The following is a 23,868-nucleotide window of genomic DNA, read 5'->3' as shown; positions in this document are numbered from 1 at the left end:
GATGCACCTTCAAGCCTCCAAGGCCCTTTAAATGCTTATCATTGTGACAGTGGACACTGACATGAGCTTTCTAGATCCCAATGGTACTAATTCACAGGAAAGGGGGACCTTGGAGGGGGAGAATGCAGAACCAACATTGATTAAAGGCCTCTTTATTCTAGTTACCAACGGAATCCCATTTTTCTGCTCACAACCATTCCGGGAGCTATTGACACCCGTTTCACAGAAGGAGGGCCTGAGGTTCACAAAGAAAAGCAACTTGCTCTGATAGTAGAGCCCGAATTTCAGATGCTTTGCTGGAGTCTCCAGTCTCAGCCTTTCCCGCTGCGCCGTGCCATGGGCACCTGTGGGGATGCCCCCTGACCTGAGCCGTGGCAGGTAAACCACCCCATGGAGTGGCCTAGCAGCTGCTGTCTGTGGGGCAGTGACATTAGGAGGGGCTTGGCTTAGCTCAGCCGGGGGCTTCTCCCTGCCCGTGGGAGCTGGCACGAGCCCCCCCTCTCCCTCCTGCCTGCTTCTCATTCTCCACTCCTCAGGCAAAAAGGTTGCTCAAGGAGACTCCAGGATCTGGGGTCTGCCTCGTCACTCACCAGGAGTCTTTTTTTTTTTTCTCACTGACTTGCCAGAGCTCCCTGTCTGTCCTCGCAGTGCCTCTGGAAACACAGAGAAGGCAGCTGTGGGATCCCGGCTGAGCAGTCCAGGTAAGCAGGCTTGGACGAGATTGATGGGGAGGGTGGGATGTCACAGGTCTGATCGCAGAGCCGGGGGGAGGGCGAGCAGCCAGGAGGGATTGTAGGTTCTGCTGTTTGGTTGATTAAGGGGGTCAGCGTGTGGATGTGTCATCGAGGTGGGCAGAGGAGGGAGGGCTGTGCGTGTCGTGGGGAGGATATATATGCTGGTGTGGTCGATCCAGCGGAACCAAGCCTCGCTTCCGAGGGAGCCGGCCACCGACAGCTCTCAGGTAGGCAGCCGCAGGCGAACCCCAGCCCTGGGGACTAACTGCATGGAGCCCTGGGGAGCAGGGGCCAGGTGGGCTCCTCAGCTTCTCTCCTTTGTCCAGTGTAGACGCTGCTGACGATTTCTTCATTCATCTTATTTGCAGCACTTAGGTGGTGGGGAGGGGGAGGATTTTGGGGGTTTTGTCTTTTTTTTTTTTTTAAGTCTCGTCTGAGAGATGCAGAAGGAAAAAGAGCTGAACTTGGAAATGAGGAAAAGTTTTGCTCCCCAGTGTCGGCCCCTACTCTGTCGCTGCTATGTGTTGAGAAGAGGTGGTTGTAGGAAGGAGAGCCGGAAGGGGTGGCCGCTTGAGAGAGGTCTTGCCTTTCAAGGCGGACCCCCAGGAAGCCCCTGGAGCCTGAGTGAGGCTTTTCTCTCCTGGCTTCCTCTTCCTTTCCCAAGGTTGTGCGCAGGCTGGTCCTCAACGTGTCACTGAACTTGCTGCCGTTTGGATCCGAGTTTCTCCTCCTGAGGGAGCCCGTCTCCCTTATGCCCCGGGTAGAAATCGCTGCTAGCGATGCAGGGGGAAGGCAGACCTGAGCTTGTGCCCCACCTGTGTGCCCTGCTGCCCGCGCTCGCTGCCTGTGCCTTCCTTGGAGAGTGACTGTCTGCAGGCATGACCTTGTTCTCCCAGACCCCGAATCCCTCTGAGGTCTCCTCTCTCCCTCACGTCTTTCTCCTCCTGCTCATCTCCCCCACCTCGAGGTCTTTGGCTGGTCGTGCAGAATAGTCCATGCGCAAGTCATAGCATCCGAAGTCTTACCACTCTATTCTCAGCCTTCTCGTCCTCCTCCTATCTTTGTGCGTCTCTCTCTCTCTCTCTCTCTCTCACTCACTCACTGCATGTCTCGCTTCCCCTCCCTTCGCTACCCATCCCCTCCTCCCTCCTCTCATTCTGAACATAGGCAAGTTCTGGGGGAATTTCAAGTAAAGCAGGATGGACTATTTAAAGCAGGCGGCTTTGGACTTGAATACCCTGATCCTGGGCTTAAACATCTGTGTTTAGCTTCCTCGAGTCCTCGAGCAGCCCATAATTGCCCCAATTATAACCAATAACATTGTTCTGCAGACTAACAAAAGATGAGCTTTGCATGGCATTCGCCAGCAAGCCCAAACCAGAGTTTTTAACGTAGAGGGGGGAAAAGTAACCGCCTGGCTGTTTATCAAAACCTTCCGAAGAGAATAGTGCTCTTTCTCACTGCTAGTGGGTGGCTGTTGGACGCACCCTGCCTTTTCTCATTTAGAAAGTATAACAGAGAAATATTCTACAAGCTTCCACTGATGCTCTGATACCTTTAGCAGAAAGGATTGGTGTTCCTTTGGGCTTCCTGAATCTTCTGCCAGGGAGGGTCCCTGGAAAGACTGTTTCCAACCAATGCCTTGCTGTCAGCGCTGCCTGTGGAGGGTGCTATGGTGCGGCCTGGGGTTGTTTGGGGGTGCCATTCTGTCCCCACAAGGCTGCAACCCCTGCTTTATCAGCTCAAAGCGGAGGGTGCTTAGGGATTTCGAAAATGCAGGAGATTTTGCATTGCCAATGAAGGGAGTAATTGCAAGATTAGGTTCAAACCCGTGCTCCCTGGAGCCTATGACGAGAGCTGTCACCAAGCTCTTCTGTCTTCCATCCGTCAGGAATTTATCATCTACTCTCTACCAGGCGAGGGAGGCACCCAGGGGCTGCGGTGGACTCCACAGAGGTGATAATAACAGCACTCCTTACATTCATACAATGATTTGGGCGCTTTCACACCCATTATCCCCACAACAGCCCTGGGAGGTGGTGACATTATCTCCACGTTGCAGTTGAGGACACTGAAACCGAGAGGTTAAATGATTTGTTCAGTCCATGGCAGAGACAAGGCAGCGCCCAGCTGTCCTGGCTTCGGTGTATCTCTGTTAAGGTCAGGGGTGCTTGTAAACTAATAGTAGGGTCTGGTGTGGGGGCACACATGAACAGCGTGGACCCAGCAGAGGACAACGCGAGAAGGGTGTAATTCAGCCCACTGCGTGGTCTAGAGGGCAAGGTCTGCAGGAATCTGGGCTAGGAGCGCTTCCTCCAGGGATTCTGGGGACTCAGGCTGAGTGGAGGAGTGGGAAGAATGTGGGTGGGACAAGGGATGCAGCATCTGGGACCAATGCACAAAAGGAGGAGAAATTTGTCAGAGGGCGCGTGTGCTCCCAGAGAGAGCGGGAAATTGAGAAAGCACCCTCTCCCCATGGGGCAGAATCACTGCACAACCCCTTTCCCTCCATCTCTCCCTCCTTTTGGGATTCTGGGTCAGCACATACATGCAACTGGAGCTGTTTTTTATGCCTCTGGGTTCAGGACTCGAACCATGCCGTCAGTCATGTGGGATCCAGCCACCTTAACCACCACACCACTGGCTGGCCTGAGGACGAACACTCCGTAAAAACTCCGTACAATGTACCAGGCAGTGAACTAAACTTGTCTGCATGTTTATTGCATGCTAACACACACTCACACACACCAGTAGGAATGTGAGGTTTCAGGTGAATGTTCTCTGCTTGCATGGACGCAGTTCAATGATTCTTCCCTCCCCAACTCAGCGGCTCCCAAAGCCCACAAAAGAACCATTGAGATCTCACGGCTTGGGTGTAGTGGAGCCACTCATCAGATATCTTAGGAACTGGATGAGCCGTTCTTAGAAAACGGGAGCCCGCGTCACCACAACTTGTAGTGACCTGAATTGCTGGAAACTCATCAGGCAAACTGAATTGTCTAAAAGCCTTTCTTTAAGTACGTCAGTGCCCCCCACCAGCTGACATGAAGGTTTCCTTCTAACCACAAACTAGCCGTGAGATGTGGGGCACATCAATTTGGGAAGCAAGATGACTTTTTGGCCAGCTCCCCCAATAGGCTGTAATCTCTCTCAGTCTCAACTTTCCACGATCCTGTGGTCTTTTTTTCAACCCACAGCATTGCAGAAGCACAAACTCAGCAGCTCTAAAGGGCCCGGCCTAGCGGGGGAGTGTGGTGCCTCACCCACTCGTACAGCCAGGGCTCTGCCTTCCCTGTGGCTCAGACCCAACTTCTCCTCTTCTCACGCTAGTCCTGTGATCTGCGCCCACCCCGTACGCCATTCATCCTTTCATTCATTCCGCCAGGAAACGTGTGTGGAGTTCCTGATAGGAGCCGCATGGTGCCTAGGGCGCTAGTGCCAGGAACACAGAGCTCCCGGCATCCTCAGCTTCCTCCATGTTAACAAGCCTAGAACCACCACTGACTCCAAAGGGGCTTGTCTGACTGTCCTGAGCTTTGGGAAACTGAGATTTTTTTTTCTTTTAAACTTACCTTTCTTCTTTAAAATTTTTTTTTTTATTTTATTGTATTTATTATTATTCAGTCTGACCAGAGAGACAAAGGGCGAGGGGAGGGGAGAGAGTGAGAAAGAAAGTCAACAGGTCCAGGACTCAAACAGCATCCAGCGCCCCAACCATCACACACCACCCACTGGCCCCTAATCTTACCTTTCTTAATTAGCACTTTGGTGGGTTTTTACATGTATAACTTACAGATAAATAAATTGAGAGTATTTAAAACTTACTGCCAAAGGTACGAAGCTAAAGAAATTGGAAGATTATTGGTCTAGAGTCATTGCTCTTTGCTTATCTGTGTTTACCAATCTTTTTCCAAAGAACTGTGGGTAATTTTATTATAAAAGTTTAGAAAAATGCATTAAAATTATGTTGACAGTATATGTGGGCGCACCGGCCAGACGGGGAAGATAGCTTAGGAGTGTTACCGTCTCACTCCGCGGCAGCCCTGAAAGGATGTGTCCTCTGCCTCGCTGAGCCCTTCCTAAAGCCCCAGCAGGGCTGTTACATGGCCTTTGTCTTGTGCCACCTGAATCTGCCTCCCCACGAAGTCCTCATCTCCTCCCCCTCGTCTCTCCTTCCTTCTTGCTTCTTCTATTTTTTTTTTTTTTTTTTTTTTTTTTGTAAGTGTTTTTGTATTTGTCGCGTTTTGCTATAGGGCGCGTGCACTCGCCAGAAAGACAGAGAGAGACAGAGAGACAGAAAGTGAGAAATCAACCCCTGGGGGGATGGCCATGCTGCAATCCCTTCTCCTCCATTCTCCTCTCAGGATCTTGGGCACGCATGCACATGCGCCCGGCGAGAGTTTAAGCCACCGGGTCCGGTACTCGAACCACAGTCGACTACACGGGAGTCCAGCGACATAGCCATTATGCTAACTGCTGGTGCCCCTTCTTGCTTCTTCTTTCTAGCAGAGGACAAATACCTTGCCATTCATAAAATCAAAGAATATTAGCCATCGAATCCAACTGCCTCTTATAGCAGAAACAGAAATTGAAGCTCAGAGAAAGTAAAGGACGTGCTCTCAAGATGCCATGGGTAACAACGAAACCAGAACTAGATAGAGCCCAGGACTTTATTTCCAAGCATGGGGCTCTCCCTCATTCTTTGCCCCACCCCCTGCCTGGGCATAATTGGTCTGTGTCAGGCAGGAAAGTTGCTTTGTCCTCCACCTCCTCTGGGCCATTCCTCTTTCCAGGGGGACTTTTACAACAAAAGAGAGCTCTTTAAGTAGAAGTGGATAAGAGGAAGAAAAGATACTAAAGACACCTCCATCAGTAATGGCTAGGGAATGGACAAGAGCTTTGTGTAGGAGTCTCTCCTGCAATGAGGCAAAGAATGTGGACGACCCACGCTTCTTCCGATGGAGGTGCAGCTGGTGGGCAGTGAGAGATTTCTCCATAATGGGCAAGAGGCAACAGTTAAGAGGTTGCAACCAGCAATGGGGAGCCCAGAGTGCAGGACAAGAGGAAGTCCTTGGAATGAGTTCACTTACACAGAGAGTCACAGAGACCATCGAGAAGCATGGTCAGAGCATGAGTCTGGGAATCAGACAGGCTTGAGTCCCATCTCTGCCACTTCAAGTTAGGTCTCTCTTCAAACCTCAGACTGCTCAGCTGTAAAATTGGGATAGTCACACTTACTGTACAGGATGGATGTTTATGAAGCAGTTAGCACAGTGCCTGGCATGTAGTGCCCTAGGAATGGATTACTGTTGACTACAAATAGAGAATGTCCTCCACAAGAGTCCAAAACAGTGGAGAGAGTTTATGGTGTCCCAGTACACGATTTTTTTTTGGGGGGGGAGAGGTTTTTTGCCATAGGGCACATGCGCTCGCCTGACAGAGAGAGACATAGAGACAGAAAGTGAGAAATCACCCCCCAGGGGGGATGGCCACACCGCAATCCCTTCTCCTCCATTCTCCTCTCGGGATCCTGGGCACGCATGCACACGAACCCAGCATGAGTGTAAGCCAACAGGTCCAGGACTCGAACCCCGGTTGACTACGTGGGAGTCCAGCGACATAGTCATATGCTAACTGCTGGTCCCCCCAGAACACATGATTTTGAGCCAAAACACCTGAGTTTGAGTCCTAGTTCTGCTATTCATACACTGGATGATGGTAGTCAAGTTGTTTAACCTCTATGACTTTATGTTCGTATTACAAGGAGGTTACTATCAGCCCCAGACTACAGAGTCTAATGTAAAAATCTTGCGTATCCTGTGAAAAGCAATATGGCTGACGCAAAGGATGGGGACTTTGCTACTCCTGCTGAGAGAGCTTCCTCCTCTTCCCATCCCTGCTAGAAGCACCGAAATTACAGGCTTTCTCATAGGTCAAAGACAAAACTCAATTAGGGTTTAGCGTCAGCTAAAGCACCATATGTAATCCTCCAAACAGATAAGCAACTAATTATATTGCCCTTGGAAGCAAGAATCCACGCAAATAGATTAAGGCTAAATCATAGCGGTATTTTATCTTTATAAACAGTGAGGCCCAATTAAATTTATGAGGTGTCATTACAGAAATAAAAGGTAATTAAACATTGCTTTATTCAATACCAGATGCCCAGATTATGGTTTTGCCACATAGCCACGTTAGCTGAGCATGGCCACCAAGAGAAATGCAAGCCATGTAAAATTCACACGTACTCAGGGAAGTCTTATTTCCTGATGGTCACCATTGTATAGTAAAAAAACAACAACCTGTAATTATGCCTGTTCTGCAGCTAAGAAGACCAAGGCTCTCAGAGGTGAAACAACACCTCCAAAGTCACCCTGTTACAAAATCTAAGGGTTCAGTAGAAATATAACAGCCACATCCAATCCGCTGTCATCTCCATTTTACAGCTGAGAACACTGTGAGGCTCCCAGAGGGGAAATAACTTGCCCAAGTTCACACAGTTACATACTGAAAGATTTAAGCACAAGCATAACTTGTGAGTTCACTACTCACCTTCGTTTTCATCGACATTCATTTATGTGCAGAGTTATAAACCAGCACATTGATTTAGTCAAGACTTCTTAAAACTGAAAAACTTCTACCGAGTTTTCAAAGTTCAAAATCTCATTTAACCCAGAACACAATTGTACTCAGTGTGGCGAGGAGTACCAAGTAGAAAATGTTGTCCCCGTTATAATATTTACATGTAGTTTGAGCTTTCATTTATATATTTTTTCTTTTTTAGTTTTTTTTTCTATAGGGCATGTTGTACTCACCAGAGAGACAGACAGACAGAGAGAAAAAGTGAAAAATCACCCCCTAGGGGGATGGCCACGTCCCAATTCCTTTTACGTTCTCCTCTTGGAATTCTGGGCACACACACACCTGAACCTGGCATGTTTTATCAAGTCACTGAGTCCAGGACTCGAACCATGCAGTCAGCCATGTGCGATCCAGCCAGTTTAACCACCACACCATGGGCTGGCCTGAGTTTCACTGATATTAATCTCATTTACATATTAAAACCTTCCTGGGAGGTGAGACTGTGTTGTCATTCCCACTTTGCAGATTCACTGAACCGCAGAGAAGAAATAGCATTGCGTTCAGATAGTTTCTAAGTAAGAGGTAAAGTCACTTGTGAAAAGTGAATGTGGGGACCAGCAGTTAGCGTAATGGCTATGTCACTGGACTCCCACATAGCGGACCGCGGTTCGAGTTTAAACTCACACCGGGCATGTGTGCGTGCATGCCCAAGATCCCGAGAGGAGAACAGAGGAGAAGGGATTGCGGCGTGGCCATCCCCCCTGGGGGGGGTGATTTCTCACTTTCTGTCTCTCTGTCTCTCTCTGTCTGTCTGGCGAGTGCACGCGTCCTATAGCGAAAACCTCTCCAAAAAAAAAGAAAAAGAAAAAGAAAGAAAAGAAAAGAAAAAAGTGAATGTGGATGGGCCAGCAGGTGTCATAGTAACTAAGGCACTGAACTCCCACATGGCCTATGGTGGTTCAAGTCCTGGACCTGACAGCTTAAAAATCAAGTCAAGCACATGTGCATCTGTGCCCAAAATCCCAAAAGGAGAATGGAAGAGAAGGGCCTATGGAGTGGCCATCCCCCTGGTGGGGTGATTTCTTACTTTCTGTCTCTCTCTGTCTCTCCAGTGAGCACACATGCCCTGTAGCAAAAATCTCTCAAAAAAAAAAAAAAAAGGGAATGTGGGGGGTTAGAAGATGGCATAGTGGTTACATCACTGGATTCCCACATGGTTGACTGTGGTCAGGTCCCAGACCCAGTGGCCTGAAACACACTGGGCATTTTGCATGCATGCCCAAAGCCCAGGAAAATAGAGGAGAAGGCATGGCCATTCCCTAAGAGATGATTTCTCACTTTCCCTCTCACTGTCTCTGTCTCTTTCTCTCTCTCTCTCTCTGACCAGTGCCACACCCTAAAGAAAAACCTCTTTAAAAAAAAAAAATATTGAATGTGGATGGGGCCAGCAGGTATCTAGTGATTAGGGCACTGGACTCCCACTGTCTGACCATGGTTCAAGTCCTGGGCCTGACAGCCTGAAAATCTCATCAGACACATGTGCGTTCCTGCCCACCCAAAACCCCATGAGGAGAATGGAAGAGAAGGGATCTGCCTCTCTCTCTCTCTCTCTCTGACAAGCACATGTGCCCTATGGGGAGGGCTCTCTCTCTCCGGCAAGCACATGTGCCCTATGGGGAGCAGAGTGGACATACAGGAAGGTGGAGACTGGAAGACAGCTGTGCCACACTCCTGCAGGCAGGGCCTGGCTAGAGCAAGAAAATGTGATAAGATCACCCAAGTGCCAAACCAGAGGGACCCCATACTTTACATGCAGGGAGACTCTCAAATGGAGTGCATGCTAAATGCCCGAGCAGCTCATCTCTCTCTCTTCACCTCACCCCTAAATCCCATTTACCCAGAATTTGAGATAATAAATACCAATCAAAGCACCAAACATTTCCTGAATGTACAAGTTGCCACGGCTAATGAAGTTCATGAATAAGCTCAGCCAGAGAGCGTTCCATTAACATCTGTCACAGCCTGTCAGCTCAGCCTCCGCGCACACGGTATTGCAATTCATATTAGGGAGGAGAGGGCATGAATGGCCGTTCCTCTGCCAGTCCTTTCTTCTGTGACATACAACCACTGCCACCCTGTGGCTGTAGAGGGTACAGCATGCCCTTCTGGACCAAGCCTATAAAAAAAGTCTCCTGATTCCGATATACAATGTAAAGGCAATTCTCAAATTAAATGAAAGATTCAGCCATGTTGAAGATTGCATTCTAAAACATTTGCTCACACGATAGTGTTTGGAACTCAAGATACATTTCCTCTTTGAAAGATCTTCCATAGCTTGTCCAACACCTATTTAGGCCGCACAGACCTGGTATCTAACACTATTCCAACCATGCCTGATAGCCAATAGAAGCCGGTCTCCTACCAGAACATGTACCAGAGTTCCAGTTTAGCGTGGCATCTTGCCTTGCTCTGGAACAAAACAAGTTCCCACATCTCCCTCCAGCTGGAGCATTCCCTAATAGACACTGTTGGTGACGTGTGTCCTGAAGAGACCCTGTGCCATGAGCACCTTGGGCCTCCTGAGGCAGATGTTCCTAGACATCTTCCACTGTTCATTTGATGAAGAGAAGGGGGAGGCTCCTGAGACACTTCACTGTCACTTGTCAAACTTACTGAGCACCTCCTAAGTGTTGAGCCCTGTGTGGGCGATGGAAATATGGAACACCACAGAACACGGTCTCTGCCCTCCAGGAAGTCATGGTCCAATGGGAGAAATTGACACCCAAGTCCACGACGAGAGTACAGGATGCTACGTACCACGAGAGAACACAATCATAGAGTGAATGTTGTGTGCTGGGCTTTCTTCTCTAGGCTTCTACATATCAGGTTGTCAGAAAAGTCACGACACTTTTTTTTTTTTTTGCATTGAAAAATATGTCATAACTTTTCTGATGACCCAAAAGTTCTTGTTACTTACCACATGACATTTTAGCTGCTTACAAGCACAAACCCACTAACTGTCCTCCAAGATAAGTAATATTACTACCCCATTTTTAAACAGACAAGGAATTGAGAGGTTAAGTATAGCAAGCAAACTGTAGAACTGGGATTCGAACCCAGAGCGTTTGCAGTAATGAGTAGATGGGAGAACTCACATAACAATAACCCTACACTATAGGTCTGTTGTGCCCGTCTGACAGATGAGGCACCCAAGGCTTGCCTGCTTTCCACGACAATGTGCTGCTTTAGGATGCCACAGAAGGAGAGATTGATCTAACACAGACCTGGCCTCAGAGATGGCTTCCCAGAGGGGATTATTCTTGAGATGTGTTTGAAGTATGAGTTGGAGGGGAATATTCTGGGTAGAGAACAGCCAGTGCCAAGATAAAACGACATTAGGCACTGACAGAGCTGGGAACCGTATTCACCAGGACCAGAGGGGATGCAAGGGTAACAGGAGATAAGACAGGAGCCAGTGCCATGTCCTTGGAATTTCTCCTGACAGCAAAGGGGGTTATAGAATTATTTTAAGTATGAAATGACATCATTAGATTTGGAGATGGCTTGGAGGAAGGCCAGATCACTAGGTGGATTAATTAGAAGGTTATTACAATAGCCAAGTCAATAAATCTCGACTAAGGCACTGGGCCTTGAGACAGAAAAGAAAAATAGGCATTTGAGATATATTCATTTATATGTTTGTGTTCATTAGTTGTTAGCCCAGAGCATCCCGCCATCTGTGGGGTAAAGCTCAATTCCATCAGGATGGCCAATAAGACTGTCCTATCAGGGCCCAAGCTGCCTTTCAGCAGATACTTATTTTAAAATGCTGTTTACTGGGACCAGCAGATCATGTAATGGTTACATGGCTGGATTCCCACATAGTTGACCATGGTTCGAGTACCAGACCTGGGGCCTTAAACTCAGGCCAAGCATGTGGGCGTGTAAGCCCAAGATCCCAAGAGGAGAATGGATGAGAAGGGACTGCAGTGTGGCCATCTCCCCAGGAGGTGATTCCTCGTTTTCTGTTTCTCTGTCTGCCTCTCCGGCAAGTGCAAAATCTCTCTTAAAGTAATAAATACTGTTTACTGGGGCCAGTAGATGGTGATTAGGACACTGAACTTCCACATGGCCAACCATGGTTCAAGACCCAGACCTTGGTGGCTTGAAAATCACACAGGGTGTGTGTGTGTGTGTGTATGCATGTGTGCCTAAAATCCCAGGAGGAGAATGGAGGAGAGGGGATTGTGGCATGGCCATGCCCACAGGCGGCAATTTCTCACTTTCCCTCTCACTGTCTCTTTCTGGCAAGTGCATATACCCTATGGCAAAAACCTTTAAAAAACAATGCTGTTTCTTTAAAAAATAAAAAAAAAAAAGGTCTCTTCTCTGCCTTCTTGGAAAACTCACTCATTTTCAATACCCACCTCAAATGTCACCTCATTGATTTTATGAACATTTATCGAGCACGCATATAGTCACCTGCTCGGTATGAAACACCTTGATGCTGCACCAAAAGAGCAGGGACAGCCTCCCAACATGGCTACTGGGTGCCTTCAGTTGCAAAATCGCTCCTTTCTCCCACCCTTTCACTCCATTTCACAAGCTTCTCACGCTGTACGTCTCAAACTTTGGCAGGCATGTGAATCTCCTGGGAAACTTGCTCAAATCACAGATCCTGACTCAGCGGTTCTGGGGTGGGGCCTGAGAGTCTGCATTTCTGACAAGAGTCCAGCTGGTGTGCAGACTGCATTTGAATAGCAAGGCCTTGTGCATTTTCTCAGTACAGTCTGATGGAAAAGCAATAAAGGCAATTATTTTCATGTTTCTACTCTGAACTCCTTATTAACTGAAAAGTTACATTCAGGGACCAGCAGATAGCGGAATGGTTACATCACTGGACTCCCACATGGCCAACCAGGGTTCCAGTTCCAGACCCAGAGGCTTGAAACTCAAGTGAGGCATGTGTGCATGCCCAAAATTCCTAGAGGAGAACAGAGGAGCAGGGACTGCAGCATGGCCATCCCCCTGGGGGGGTGATTTCTTGTTTTCTGTCTCTCTGTGTCTCTGTCTCTCCGGCAAGCACATGCATCCTATAGCAAAAATCTCTCACTAAAAAAAAAAAAAAAAACAATGAAATGCACAGAATTTAAATACATAAATCAATGGTTTGGGGCAAGTGTATAGCTCCTGTATTTCATTTACACGTCCAGAAAGTTCCTTGTTCCCCTTTCGCTCTAATCTTCCAAGATGGTTCTTCAGTGACCCAAAAGAATGCAGTCCAAGGAAACAGCTTTCTGATTCAAGAGGCTTGATCAAAGGATAGATTTTAAAGAGGAATAGGGAGACCAGCAGATGGCATAATGGTTACGTCACTGGACTCCCACATAGTCAAAGTCAACCGCGGTTCGAGTCCCGGACTAGGCAGCTTAAAACTCACACCAGCGTGTGTGCGCACCCAAAATCCCAAGAGGAGAATGGAGGAAAGGATTTGCACATGACCATCCCCCCAAGGGGTGATTTCTAGCTTTCCGTCTCTCTGTCTTTCCAGCGAGCACATGCACCTGATAGCAAAAATCTCTCTTTAAAAAAAAAAGAGAGAAATAGAGAAACTACACATTTTTCAAACATTCTGAGTTAAGATTATAACTATTAGGCTAACTAATAATTAAAGCTACTATCTTAGTATAGTTCCTTTTTTTATTTTTTAGTTTTATTTTTGTTGTTGCTTTTTGCTATAGTACATGTGCATTCACAGGATAGAGACATAGAAGAAAAACAAGAGATCACCCCCAGGATGTACAGCCACACTATAATTGATTCTCTTCCATTCTCCTCTCAGGATTTCGGACACACACAAACACTCACCAGGCGTGTTTTTCAAGCTGAAGGGTCCAGAACTCGAACCACACAGTCAGCCATGTAGGATCTACCACCTTAACCACCATGGCCCATGATCATTTTTCAATAAAGAATTCTGCACGCCAAGCCCTGTGCTTGTCAGGAAGCCAGCTCTCTCAGTCCTTGTGGGCTGCTATAACAAAATACCCTAGACTCAGTGTCTCATAAACAACAGAAGCTTATTTCTCTCAGTTCTGGAGGCTGGGAAATTCTAGATCGAAATGCCATCAAGTTAAACATCTAGTGGGGGTCGTTTCCTGGTTCAAAGATGGTGCCTTCCCTCTCTGTCCTTACATGGTGGGATAGATGGGGGAGCTCTCTCGGATCTCTTTTAGGGCTCTATCTTCATGAGCTGTTCACCTCCCCTAAGCCCCACCTTCAATTCGATCATTTTGGGAGTTAGGATTTCAATGTGTGCATTTCAGATGGACGGAAAAATTCAGACCATGCCATAGCTCACATCTAGCAGGGGAAACAGACAAGGACCTGCAAAAGCTTCCTGGGAGGAAGGATTTGGGGATGTGGGGTATTCCTGGCTAAGGCAGGGAGGGTTGGAAGGGTAAGGTAAAGCACATGGGCAGGTCATTGATAAATCTTAAATGTTACTCATCTTGCACTTCGCAAAACTGTCCTTACAGATCTCATTTTATCTTTACCACGGGCCTGTGACAGGCAGGTACCACCACTCCCCTCCTGGCTGTGGAAATGGAGGTGTGGAGGGGTTGGCTGACCAGGTCACATATTCATAAGCTACAAGTGATGCCTTCTGCTTCCAGGAAAGCTGCCCTGCCACCTCACAGCTGTTCCCAGAAGCAGTGTTGAAGCAAACTGGACGCAGGAATCACAGGGGTTCTCTCCCCAGGAAGCCAGACACTGGCCCATACATGAACACGAGGCCTGGGTGACAGGACAAGGTTGCCCGTGTTCATGACAATCCACTCCCTTCTGGGAGGTGAGCTCAGGCCCTAGCGCTGTGTCCACAGAGGAGCATCTTTCCTGCATCCTCTGGTTGGGGTCTCGGCCCTGACTGGCCCCTTCTCAGTACTAATTACCACCCACCCTTGTGTGTGTTCTAGCATCCTGCTTCCTGCTCCTGCACCATGAAAGTCCTGCTTTGCGACCTCCTGCTACTCAGCCTCTTCCCAGGGGTGTTCAGCAGTTGTCAAAGGGACTGCCTGGCCTGCCGGGAGAAGCTCCGCCCAGCCCTGGACAGCTTCAACCTGGAGGTGGGTCCCCGGGGCAGGAGAGGCCACCCTCTTCCCTAGTCCTTTCTGCATCCCTCTCCCCACCGCCCCTCCAGAGCAGCCTCTGAGTGAGAAATCACAGCCTCTCTCCATGGTCATGGGACTCGCCCAGCGTCATGTGACCAGTAGGAAACAGATGTGGACTTGAGCCGCATCTCCAACAGGGAAGTCTGATCTGTCCACTTTTATACCTTCAAATAAAGCCTACACTGCCATGTTGCTGCCAGCACCAATACATTGCAGCCTCATTTTAGAAAATTTGGCAAATTCAGGAAAGTTTTTAAAAGAAAATTGCAATCATCTTTCCTAGAAGTATACCAATGAAATGTAGATAAGAAAGTATGACATTTAAAACAACAACAACAAAAAAAAAAGTTAGCTGTTAGAGCTCTTAAAAATTCATAGATTACTTATGCCTTAAAACAATACCTGAGGGGCCAGCTGGTGGTGTGGGGGTTAAGGACCAGGGTCCCACAAGGCGCGCCGTGCAGTCGCAGGCCCAGATCCTACGTGGCTTAAGAGGTACCCTGCGAACAGTGTCAGTCACATTTCTACAGGAAATCCTGAAAAGAAATTGGAGAAGGAATTGCAAATTGATACCAAAATACGCTCTTGTGTTTTCAATTTCCAATTTGGGGTGCAAATCCAGTGTTAAATTTTTTATTCATTAAATAAATGACTTTCTCAACTAATTAATTTCAATCCTAATAGTTAATCCTCTCTTATTAAGCCCAGGAGCACTCGATTATTTTTTTCCTTTGTACTCAAATAAATTTCTTTCAAAGGATGCCACGTTTGGAACCTCTCAACCTTGCAAAACAACCAGGAGTAACTACTGTTCTGTCAGGCAAATGTACAAATGTAGAAGCAAAAACTCATGTTGGACTAATGCACCATGGCATCTTTTCAGTTCCAGGCCGTGGATGAGCAAACACAGCCCAGGCAGACCCAAGCTCCAAGCTCTTCAATTATAAGCCTGGTTCACCTGGTTCAGTCATGTTTAAGCCTACTTTTTGTTTTGTTGTTTTGTTTTTCCCCAAATTTTTTGTGGTCTTTTTTTTTGGGGGGGGGGCAGGCAATTTGCTAGAGGGTGCCTGCACTTGCTGGAGAGGGATGGGAAGGAGTGAGAAAGCACCCCCCCCCCATAGGGAATGGTCACATCATAATCCCTTCTCCTCCACCTCTCCCTCCTCCCAGGATTTTGGGCATGCAAGTGTATATATTTTTCTTTTTCTTTTCCTTCTTTTCTTTTTTTGGGGGGGTTTTGTCTTGTTTTTGCTATAAGGCACATGTCCTTGCCAGAGAGAGACAGAGGTTAAGAAATCACCCTCCTCCCAGGGCAGAGGCCACCACACAATCCCTTCTCCTCCATTCTCTTCTCGCAATTTTGGATACGCACACACACATACCTGGCGTGATTTTTAAGCTGCTAGGTCTGGGATTTGAACTGTGAAGTCAGCCATGTGGAATCCAGAGCCTTAACTTCCATGCTACCTGTTGGCCTGCCCAGCAAATTCCTTAAGCTGTTGGGTCTGGGATTCAAGCAATGCAGTAGGCCATGTTGGATCCAGCTGCCTTAATCACTAGGCCACGGGCTGGCCCAGTCTGTTGTTGTTAGTTTATTCATTTATTTCTTCTGTGAGAGAAAGAGAGGGAAAGACACTCCTAACATAGCTTCATGCCACAATGCACCCCCAGCCTCAGCCGGCCCAGATTACGGACATGCATGCTTATGCCTGGTAGACACAGAGAAGTCTCGGGATGCGAACCCAGGCCCTTCCTATGTGGGTCCGTTATATTACAGCTGTGGCACTGTCCAGCCCCTCAAGCCTGTTTTCTGACCAGAAACAGCTATGTGCTCATGAAGAGCATCCCCACATAACTCATTCAAAGTTCGTTCCTGTTACCCGTCCTGTTTGACTCTGGGCCCCTACGCTGCCTGTCATGCCCTCCTTTAGGAATGCCCGCCCTCCCTGGATTCACTCGCCTCATTCTCCCCCCCACCTCTGACTACTTTGCCTGCCTCCTACGTTGGTTCCTGTTCCTCTCTCTGCCAAGAGTCTCTGCTTCTTCCCAACCTGTCTGCTCTCCCTCTAAAACCCCACCCTCTCATCGCAGACCTTCAGCCCTCCTGAGGCCACAGTAACTCTCAAAGGTACGCTCCCAACTTTTCTGGGTTCTGGATGCTGATCCTAATCACTGTCCATAGCTCCCAGGAAAGTCCACCTTCCCTTCCTGCCCAGCTGTCTCACTCACGTCTCCTCATTCTCCCCCATTGAATAAACCCCCCTCACATGTCCAAGCCCAGATTAAGTTTCACCCAGTAAGAGAACGTTTTGCTGATTCTCCACCTGCTCCCAATAGTCAGGCCTTCCCTCCTCTGCAGTCTGATTCATTTGCATCTGCAGGTCTCACGGTCAGGTGTGAGCTTCCTCTGCTGACCCATCCAGGTATCCCAGCACATTACACAGCGTGTGGCCCAGAGCAGTGCTCAGTAAACCTATGTCGTGGAAGCTGCAAGGTGCTGGGACTGTTAGTCTTCCAGACAGGCTCGTGTGCTGTCGTCTCTATAGAACTGTTACAGAGACAGCCAAACATCTAGGGCACGTTCGCATCTCTCCACAGCACCCTAAATCTCTGGGGTCCAGAAGACACTCTTCGCTTTATTTCTTTAAAACAAGTTAGAGAGTGAACCTGTAAAAGCCTCACAAATCAGAGATAAACCCTCCACGATGCCTGCTGCCCCCAAGGACCTAGCTGCCTACTTGTTTTTGTTTCTAGTTTGTATTCATTTTTAACTTATTTTAAGTTTGTTGACAGAGCTAGAACATAGGCAACCACATCCTATTTCTAATTCCAGCACCCCTTGAGTCTTGAGTATGCCCACGCTGTGAATGATGGGGAGACTCACATCTCAGCAAAGGTGGCTTCCCCAATCCCAAAATCTGTAATTCTGAGCTAGTCCCAGGATCCTCTGGCTTTATCAAAGTTTTGGGGTTTTTTTGTTTGTTTGTTTTTTTAATTTGTATTTCTTGTAGATGGTCCAGGTATTGCTGGCTTTCTAGCAGACTATAATTTTGGTTAGTAAATGACTCACATACCCCAGTCCATTGCGATAGCCTAGACTTTCATATAATTGTAAATGATTCTTACCCATCAGCGCAAGTAGAAAAAAGTTTATGTTACTGAGTTGTTTTAGAGACAAAGAATAAGGCAACCACCCACCAAGGAAGAGTCTGGGACATTTTATATAAAACTTCCCAAAATTCTATTGCAAAAGAAGCTATCCTCTGGTAGCTCTTTCTAGCATCATTAAATAAAAACTCCTAGTAGCTGATTTGCCAGAGAAGTTCCTTGTATGTATTTTCTCTGTGCTGTTCACCTGCTAGCCCTCCCCGCCAGGTTATCCCTAAGATCTACTAGCAGGAAAGGACCTCTTGGGACCAGCAGTTAACATAATGGCTATGTCGTTGGACTCCCATGTAGTCGACCGTGGTTCGAGTCCCAGACCCGGTGGCTTGAACTCACACTGGGCGCATGTGCGTGTGTGCCCAAGATCCCGAGAGGAGAATGGAGAAGTGATTACAGTGTGGCCATCCCCCCGCCACCCCCCGGGGGGGTAATTTCTCACTTTTTGTCTTTCTGTCTCCCTCTCAAAAAAAAGAAAAGAAAAGAAAAGAAAAGAAAAGAAAAGAAAAGAAAAGAAAAGAAAAGAAAAGAAAAGGAAAGGAAAGGAAAGGAAAGGAAAGGAAAGGGAGAAAGAAAGAAAGAGAGAAAGAAAGAAAGAGAGAAAGAAAGAAAGAGAGAAAGAAAGAAAGAGAGAAAGAAAGAAAGAGAGAAAGAAAGAAAGAGAGAAAGAAAGAAAGAGAGAAAGAAAGAAAGAAAGAAAGAAAGAAAGAAAGAAAGAAAGAAAGAAAGAAAGAAAGAAAGAAAGAAAGAAAGAAAGAAAAGGAAAGGACCTCCTAGAGCAAAAAGATCCCAAGTGTTTCTTGGTCAAAAGTGGTTTGACTCTTTAGTGGCAGAAACCCAACCATCTCCATAAGCTCCTTCTTGCCCTCCAATGGACTCCTGTGCCTGGATCTCACTTTGTACCCTACTCTTTGATCCCAGATACTTAAATGGCCCTTTGCACAGTCTCCCAGCTTTACAGGGCAAGTGGGCACCAACCCAAGACTCCAGATGCTCGTGTACATTCTGGCTTAATATAGCCATGTCATCAACACGGACTGCGAAAATGTGTCCAGCTCACTTACTAGGCCATTAACCCATCTCTGGGAAGAGGCTGGTGTGCCCACCAGACCAGAGGGATAAGCATTAAAGCTCATATGTCCATCTGGTCCTACAAATGTTGTTGTGAATTTAGCTCTTCAGAGTTGCCACAAACCTTCTCCCAAATCAAGAGTTAGATGATTCTGTTAGCATCAAATTTATCTAACAGTATGTCAAGTCTGGGTATGGACTGTGGCATCTGGTTTGATCATAGAATTTCATTTTCTCTGATTGACACGAAACCTAATTACCATCTGGGCTTAGAAACCCAGGGACCCACAGAACTAATAGCCTGTAGGTTTCACAACCCTCCCACCTGTTTCTGTAAGCTAAAGGAGGGGGAGGGTAGAATTCAATAGTCACTGGGGGCTCCTATCTGTGGGGGGTGGACTAAGTATTCTCAGAGAACAGAGGTCTGTTTCAGCTCCAAAATTCTACACTTCTATGGGCTTCTCAGTGCTTTCGATATCTCCCTGCATTCCTGTCGACCCTGAAGAGCACTCACTACTATAGACATTTGGGGCTGGATCATTATTTGTTGGGGAGGAACCATCCCATGCATTATAGGATGTTCACTAGCATCTCTGGCCTATAGATGCCATTAGTATGTACACACAAACACACACACACACACACACACACACACACCAGGTAGGACAAACAAAAATATCTCCAGACATCGCCAATACCCTGGAGGGACAAAATCACTCCCCTCAGTAGGATTATGATCTGAAAGAATCTACTACAAATCAATCTGATCTGCTTTTCTTCAAAGCATTTCAGGAACAGGCAAAGTATAGACCCACGCAACCCCTTCTCTGAAGGAGTCTTTGACCACCATGTTTTCTGGTGGCTTCTTCCTCCTCAGAGAAAATTCCAAAACAGAATTTCTCAACATGGAGCCCAGGCTCAGAATCATCTGGAGAGCTTGCTGAAAATGGACATTCCTAGGCCCTGTCTTTGACGTACTGGATTAGAATCTTCAAGGATGTGGGCTAATGGTCCAGTAGGGATTCCTATAAAACGCACAGTAGGTTTGCAAGCCCATTGTTGGTTAAGTCAGCCTTCCCCATCTATGGAAGCGGCTATCATTTTTCCACACCCAGTGACGCTGTGGGTGTGAGAAAGTAGTTTCTCTGCAACTCTCTGCTGAATTTGCACTGACAGCATGTTCATTGTCAGCAACTATTTCCATCTGTTAAGCATCTCTGAGGAAAAGATTAATGGAAAAGGCACGCTCAGAAAAACCACGACTTGAGTTTCAGTAGGAGTCAACATCCCCATCTGTGGGTAACAGGTGGGCTTGGGACAGGTTGCTTCCTGGAAACCTTGTCAGAGAAAAAGAGAAGCCCTCCCTCTGGTCACTCTCTTTATCCTCTCTAGTCTTATGAATAATGAGCAGTATCCCCATCAGAACCTTACCTCTTGGTCTCATAGGATCCTTTTTCGTGCATTAATTCCTTCTAATTTGCACTGCAAGAACACAGAGCTGGCTGAGTAGAAGCCATTCTAGACATCTGAGTTCTAACAGTATAACAGGTTACACTGTTAGCTGACAGCGTTGTGTGGTGCCCATTACTGAACCTCACCATAACACACAAGGACTGCATTATATCAGTGATTTTGCAACTGGGGTAAATAGTGGGTCATCGGAAAAGTCATGATGCATTTTTTGCATAGAAAAACAGGAAAATAGATCATGACTTTTCCGATGACCCAAGAGAATTGCCCGAACTTTGTAAAATCAAGTTTATAGTCTTTTTGTAAAAGTTAAGTTTTAATCTCTGGTTCTATTTCTTGGAGGTTTATTAAATCTTGAAATTCTGTTTTTGTCTTTTTTTTTTTTTAAGTTCTACAAGTGAGTTGGCTTCACACTCAGGGGTGTGACCCCTAGGACCAGATGTGGCCTGTGGTCCTTCCCTCATGTAAGCATTTCTTTAAATGCTTTGCGGGGACCAGCAGAAGGCATAATGGTTATGTTGCTGGACTCCCACATAGCCAACCATGGTTCTAGTCCCAGACCAGTGGCCTCAAACTCATACAGACATGCATGCATACATGTGTGCCCAAAATCCTGAGTAAAGAATGGAGGTAAAGGGATTGCAGCATGGCCAACCCCCCAGAGAATGATTTCTCACTTTCTGTCTCTCTGTTTCTCTCTCTGGCAAGTGCACACACCCTATAGCAAAAATAATACTTTGCCAACATTTAAGATGAGTGGGGGTGGGGGGGATCTTCCAGCTTGGTCATTGGGTCACCAATGGCAGATCCCCTCCTTTCTCCTAGGGACTCACTCTACTCCATATCCTCACTACGGGGCTCCACTATGTACCCTGGGTATTAGATACCTGGAAGGCAGACTGACTGCCTGCAGGACAGCTTCCAGCTAAGCAAAGCAGTCCTAGCACGGTGTCCACAGATACCATGTCCATGGGCAGACTTTAGAAGACTTACAGATCCTCTAAAGTGTATGCAAGTTTGACATAAGTGTATAATTTACATGGTGAAAGGGTCCAAGACACCAAAAAAGGGTTCAGAACCCTGACCTAGGCACAGTCTGCAGCAAACTGGTGGTGCAGTGTAGGAAGGCACACAGCCACCCAAAGGTTCAGAAACCCAGACCTGGATTGGCTTAAAAACATGCCAGGGACATATACATGTATGCCCAGATCTTAGTGAGTTGAGGGCTGGGGAAAGGGGGTCATATAGCATGATAAGCCATACTGAGGGGTTTCTTCCCCTGCCTTCATGTGCATCCACACACTCTCCAACAGGAATAACTAAACTTTAAAAAGAGTAAAGAACCCCGTCTAAAGGGACAGCCAAGTAATCAGGTAAACAGAGTGGCAACAAGGTGACAAGAGTAGCTGCAGAAGTATGTAGGGAGTTCAAGTCCTGGTTGCAACTATTTGCAACTCCTGTTCTCCCAAGGACTTTCTTCCTCATCTCTTTCTCTTTCCTTTTCACTCTTACCTAAATATAAGGTGACTTCTTGACTAAGTCAGCTCAGTGCAACAAACCTATGGAAATCCTTCTATTTACTGGAAGGAGATTCCTGAAAGGGATTCAGACTTGAGTAAGATGTGGTGCCTAACTTGTCATATTCTGCCTTGGAAGGTATTGCCATCACAGGACGCATTACAATTTCCACAAGAGCAATGCAAAGTTTTGTGGGAACTCAGAGGCAGGACATTGGAAGGAGGTCATTTCACCAGATGGGGCAGAGGGAGGCAGGAAGAGCTTTGCTGTGTTGAAGGAAAGGCCTCATATGCCTGAAGTGGAATATGTGTGAGAAAGAACTGGAAAGGAGACTTAAAATGTGGGCTGAAGGACCAGCAGGTGGTGTAATGGTTACATCACTGGACTCATACATAATCAGTTGCGGTTCAAGTCCCAGACCCAGTGGCTTAAACCTCACACCAGACATGTGTGTGTGCATGTCCAAAATCCTAAGAGGAGAATAAAGGGGAAGAGATTGCACTGTGGCTATCCCCCTGGGGGGCAACTTCTTGCTTTCTGTCTCTCTGTCTCTCTCTGTCTCTCTGATGAGCACACATGCCCTATAGCAAAAACCTCTCCAAAAAAAAAAAAAAAGTGGGCTGAACCAGATGGCAAAGAACCTTGAATGCTCTGCTCTGGAGTTTGGAACTATTTTATGAACAAGACAAAATATCAGACAGCTGAGAGCAAGGTAATGATGTGATTAGTTATTCTTCAGGAAGTGTATTCTGCCAGGGGTCTAAATGGACTAAAGTGGCAGAGATCATAGATGGAGAGGTCAGCTAGGGAGCCACTGGACCCTAAAAGGTACCCAGACAGTGGCAGAGGGAATGAGAAGGAGGGGCAGACCTGATTGGAAAGGAATGGTTAAAAGAAGGAGAGATGAAGACATGCCCAGGGTTTTCAACCTGAGTGCACTGGTGAATAAGATGCCAGTCAGAACCAGAGCCCAAGCAGATGGGCAGACAGGTGGAGAAAGTATATTAGATAAGAATTAAATTCAGGGGACCAGACTCCCAAATAGTAAACTGCAGGTCAAGTCATGGACTCAGTGGCTTAAAACTCATGCAAGGTGCGTGTGCATGTGCACCCAAAATCCCAAGAGGAGACTGGAGGAGAAGGGATTGCCCCATGGCCATCCCCCCTAGGGAGTGATTTCTCACTTTCTGTCTCTCTGTCTCTTCAGTGAGCACATGCACCCTATAGCAAAAATCTCTACTAAAAAAAAAGAAAAAGAAGTTAAATTCAGGCCTGCTTTGTGGTTAAGGGAGCTGGATCCCACATGGCTGACAGCTGTTCAAATCCTGGCCCTAAGAGCTGAATATTTCACTGGGCACATGTACAGATGTACCTAAAATTCCAACCAGATGGAGAAATAGAGAAAAAGGGACTGTGTCATGACCATGCCCCACGGAGGGTGTTTTCTCCCTCTCCTGCTCTCTGCCTCTCTGGTGAGTGCATGCAGTCTCTAGCCATTAAAAAAGAAATTAAATGCAGGCCAGGCAGTGGTGCAGTGGTAACACAACTGGGCCCACATAGGAAAAATCCTGGGTTCACATGCCAGGACCTCCCTGAGGATGCCAGGTGCACACATACCTGCCTGTGGTTCCGGCTAGCTGAGGCTGGAGGAGGATTGCAGCATGGAGACACTGTTGGGGGTGCCTGTCTTTTTCTTTCCCAATCTCTGTGTCTCTCAAAACTTTACCTTGGGAACCAGCAGTTAGTGTAATGGCTATGTCGCTGGACTCCCACGTGGTCGACCACGGTTCGTGTCCCGGACCCGGTGGCTTAAAACTCACGCCGGGCGCATGTGCATGCGTGCCCAAGATCCCGAGAGGAGAATGGAGGAGAAGGGATTGCGGCGTGACCATCCCTCCTGGGGGGTGATTTCTCGCTTTCTGTCTCTATGTCTCTCTCTGTCTGTCTGGTGAGCACACGCACCCTACAGTGAAAATCTCTCCAAAAAAAAAAAAAAAACTTTACCTTAAAAAAGGAGAAAGAGTGAAAAAGTAGACTTAAAAAATTGAATTATCCTACTAGTAACAAAGACCCAAAGGAACATGACTTTAAAAAGAGACAGTTCTTGGGAACCAGCAGTTAGCGTAATGGCTATGTCGCTGGACTCCCACGTAGTCGAC

General features: G+C 47.2%; 1 protein-coding gene across 4 annotated transcripts in view; it reads left to right on the top strand.

The window, feature by feature from the left end:
• Nucleotides 1–298: 298 nt before the first annotated feature.
• Nucleotides 299–23,868, top strand: part of PNOC (prepronociceptin) — a 30,645-nt gene continuing 7,075 nt past the window's right edge. For 2 of the 4 annotated variants that reach the window (XM_006153213.3, XM_006153214.3), the window contains exons 1-2: nucleotides 761–961; nucleotides 14,294–14,443. In XM_006153213.3, coding sequence (XP_006153275.1) covers nucleotides 893–961; nucleotides 14,294–14,443 — 219 coding nt within the window. In that variant the 5' untranslated portion in view covers nucleotides 761–892. Of the gene's footprint in view, nucleotides 379–610; nucleotides 702–760; nucleotides 962–14,293; nucleotides 14,444–23,868 lie in introns of those variants that run through there. The other 2 variants (XM_006153215.3, XM_027773726.1) reach the window with 2 other exon arrangements.

This window comes from Tupaia chinensis, unplaced genomic scaffold, assembly GCF_000334495.1.
Source record: "Tupaia chinensis unplaced genomic scaffold, TupChi_1.0 Scaffold000366_1, whole genome shotgun sequence".
Classification (NCBI taxonomy): domain Eukaryota; kingdom Metazoa; phylum Chordata; class Mammalia; order Scandentia; family Tupaiidae; genus Tupaia; species Tupaia belangeri.
Note: the sequence above shows the minus strand (reverse complement) of the source record. Positions and strands in the feature narration are given on the sequence as shown.